The sequence below is a fragment of the Acanthisitta chloris genome, unplaced genomic scaffold (genome assembly GCF_000695815.1).
Source record: "Acanthisitta chloris isolate BGI_N310 unplaced genomic scaffold, ASM69581v1 scaffold17562, whole genome shotgun sequence".
NCBI lineage: Eukaryota > Metazoa > Chordata > Aves > Passeriformes > Acanthisittidae > Acanthisitta > Acanthisitta chloris.
In genome coordinates this window covers 38,845-42,602 of record NW_008660111.1, presented here as the reverse complement: position 1 = coordinate 42,602, position 3,758 = coordinate 38,845, and the positions used below count along the sequence as shown (strand labels likewise).

The window sequence follows — 3,758 nt, the reverse complement described above, 5'->3', positions numbered from 1 at the left end:
AAGATGATACACACAATGACTTAAGAGTGCCCAAAAGAGGGAAATTTACCAAAGCAATATGTTCTTAAGTTTGCACAATGCATCAGGCTCCAGTTGGAGGTGGTTCACCTCACCCACAAGGATAAATACAGCAGAACAGCAACTTCCTTTAACTGCCTAAACTGTGCAACTTGCAGCACAGACCTATTTTTTAACTGCCGTTAAAGAATCTTTTTCAGTTATAGCTGCAGTATTCTAAAACATGCCACTGGAATCAGAATTAACTATAGATGTAGGACTGAAGACTGCTAGTCAAGGTAAGACCTTGAACATATTGGTTAGCTGCCTTCAATTTCAGGAGGGTGAGTGTCTGTCTCTTTGATTATGGCAATTTCTTGAAGAGGTGGGTGATGGAAACACATCTGGAATCCTCTGTGCTGTTAACCTGGTCTAACATTCTTAGGTACTGCAGATGCACTTAGTGGAATGACAAGGAAACAATAATTTAGCAGCTATTTGTTCCAGACTTTCAGATGTATATGTTTGTTAGGTTTTTAATCATTAACTATTTACAGTTGAAAAAAAACATTAGTGATCTTAAGTTCCTGCACATCTGTTTTGTGGAGCTTGCTCTCCAGACAAGGTGTATACCAGTAAGAGTCTTCTAGAGGAAGAGTAATGGATGTTCCAGTTAATCTGCATTTCCCAAAGGGGTTACATCACCAGTGTGATATTCAGCCTTCTGTTACTATTGTCTAACCCCAGCAAATGCAAGAAGTGGAATGGTTAAATAGCTTTACCTGTAATTATATTCATTGTTATAAATTATGTGACAATACATTCTCTACTTAAGGCAAGTAGCTTTTTAAGCAACAATAAAGGACAATGAAGCTGCTTGACCAGTTTCTGTATGGTAAGAACTTCCTGTTCTTGGTGCCTATTGTTTTTAAAGTAAGCAATAAAACCTTGGCTGCTCTCCTTCATGTCATTTAAAAATCTGGTATGTCTTTTTCAAATGGTGCTGAGGCAAGACTTGCAATTACTGCAGGTCTGGAAGGGGTTTTGCATGTTTATACAATAACCTAATTTATTGCTCATTTATTAAATGAACACAGTATCTGTGTGTCATCTTAACAACATATGTAGCCATAATGAGCATCTTACAAAGTTTGTCAGGGTTAGAGACTCCAAAAATGGGAAAGTTCTGCTAATTTAATGAAAAGCAGTCTTGCAGAAGGGCTCTGTCGGTGTCCCCACTGAAATAATAAAATTGCATAGGCTCATTCCTTGTTTCAGGGAAGTTCATGGCAAGGGAAAAGTATCTAGTCAACTTGCCCACAGGGCATGCTCTTTGTTTCTTACTGTAGATCAGAGAATCTAGTCAAGTGGCATATGGCAGGAGCAGATGAAGCTCCAGTCAGTCCTGTTGTTCATAGATGTACTTGTCCTATTCATCATTTGAATTCTGAATAGTCAGAGAAAGATGAGATCACTGTCGACTGATGTCATATCTGCAGGTGCTGATCCCCAGCCTTCCCAGTGTTTCAGATGTCCAGGTTATAAAATTTTCCATTAGTACCATAGTTCCCTCACAAGAGGGAAAACTCTACCCCCTAAGTATTTGTAAATTCAGCAGATTCTTCAAGTAGTTTCTCATCAACTTGACATTTCTGCTCAGTGAGTTTCAGGCATTCCCAGTTCATGAAGAGTATCTGCAGAGCTGTAAACTGTTACAGCTCAGCTCTGATCCGAATCTCCTGGCACTGATGAATGATCTCTGCCAAATGCAGGAGGAAATCAGTAGCTGTGTTACAGTGCAAAGTCTGATATCTGTGTTTAAACAGCTGACAGAGTTGACTTAATGTCACAACACAGATTTTATGCTGAATCTAAGACTCATTTTCCTTTGTCATTGTTGTATGGTGGCCAAGAGAGTTGTACTGGGAAACTTAACTGTTTCTCAGTGCCACGGCAGTGTTTGCCATTCCCCTTTCTGGTAATTCTCTCTGGCAGCTGTCAGCAAATGCATACTCTCTTGCAAGCAAACTTATAGAAGGAAAACTTGACCTAGATAACAGCCTGGAATTGCAGTCACTGACTGTTCTTTAGCACTACTTTAAGAGTATATGTTGTTCATATATATGACAGGCTTCCCACTAACTAAGGTCTAGAACAGGTCATATGAAGAAGGGCTGAGGGAACTGGGTTTGTTTAGCCTTGAGAAGAGGTGACTCAGAGGTGACCTCAAGGCTCTCTACAACTACTTGACAGAGGTTGTAGAGAGGTAAGGGATGGTCTCTCCTGCCATGGCTGTGGGGAGAGGACTAGAGGGAATGGCCATAAGCTGAGACAGAGGAGAGTCAGATTTGATGTTAGGAAAAATGTTTTCCCTGTTAGGGTGTTCAGGCACTGGAATATTGCCCAGGGAGGTGGTGGAGTCACCATCCCTGGAAGTGTTTAAGAGGTGTCTGGATCTGATGCTAGAGGATATGGTTTAGGGTTTAGGAGTTCCAGCAGAGTGGCAGGTTAATGGTTGGACTTGATAATCTTAGAGGTCTCCTCCAACTTTGATGATTCTATTCTAATTTGGGTTAGGATTTTTTTAGTGTGAAGTTCTACTTTGAATAAATATTACAGTATTTTGGAGAGGACTTTTGCAACTATGTTTCTAAATCCATTTCCACAGACCACACACTACACTTCCCCTGCAGCTCCTGCTCCTGTGCGGGTAGCTGCCAGTTGTCTAAACTGGGATTATGTTTGTCTTGCACATCAATACAAAAGTGGCCTTTTTTATTTTTATCAACCACCCTCAGCCTCTTCCCCTATTGAATAAACCCCTTAAGAAGAAAAATAAGCTTGTCACCTTGCCTGTTTTTTTCTCTTACCCTAAAATTTCTGAGAACATTAGTAAAAACCGATCAGTTGTTCTTACTTTGTTAGGTTCTGTTAAAACAAATGCTTTTCATTTGCTGTCGTTTCAGTCCCTGCATGCTGCTCAGCTCGCTACAATCTAGCACTCCTGTCCTGTTTGGGGTTCTTCCTGCTGTATGCATTACGTGTCAACCTAAGTGTTGCTCTGGTGGATATGGTAGAACCCAACACAAGCTTAGCAAAGAATGCAACATCCAATGTGTGTCCAGAGCATTCTTCCACCTCCAATGTTCCTCGCAACACAACGGTGAGCTCTCAGACATATTGTCCTGTGATGTGGCATGTAAAAGTGGTTTTAGCAGAAGCCTGTGACTGATAGAATCATACTTGGGTAGTAAGAGAACAGGATGCTTTTTACTAGATGGTCTTTTCACTGGGGTTTTTTTAAAGCTGTTCTGAAAACTAATAGCCTTAAATGACTAACTAATTTAGAAATGCTCTGCTCAAGGTCGGGTTTTTTATGTACCTCCTTTCTGTGCTATTCCTTAAAAATTGGCTAATCTGACGCTGTAGATCTGCTGTGACTCACTGTTTTATATGCCAGTGATCAATTGTTACTGTTATATCTGCATCAGAGCTCGCACCACTATCCGTATTTGCCTGTTCTTTGTGCAGTCATAATGGCACAAAATTTCATTACAAATTAACATGTAATATTTTTGTCTTTATTTCTTTGATCTCTTTCCAGATCATGCTTTTTGTCTTTGTATCTTTTATCTCTGACTTCCCTTCCAGTCATCCTTAAAATCACATTTCTTAGCTGAACAGAACCGTTGGATATGAAAAAAGTGTTTTTATAACATTTCCCAGCTTTGTGAATTTGGGCTTGCATGGATCTCATCTTA

The 3,758-nt window shown here is 40.1% G+C and overlaps 1 protein-coding gene across 1 annotated transcript in view; it reads left to right on the top strand.

Moving 5' to 3' along the window:
* The first annotated feature begins 241 nt into the window (after positions 1-241).
* Positions 242-3,758, top strand: part of SLC17A5 (solute carrier family 17 (acidic sugar transporter), member 5) — a 19,931-nt gene continuing 16,414 nt past the window's right edge. The window contains exons 1-2 of the mRNA XM_009069705.1: positions 242-296; positions 2,964-3,160. Of these exons, the coding sequence (XP_009067953.1) occupies positions 242-296; positions 2,964-3,160 (252 nt within the window). The remainder of the gene's footprint in view (positions 297-2,963; positions 3,161-3,758) is intronic.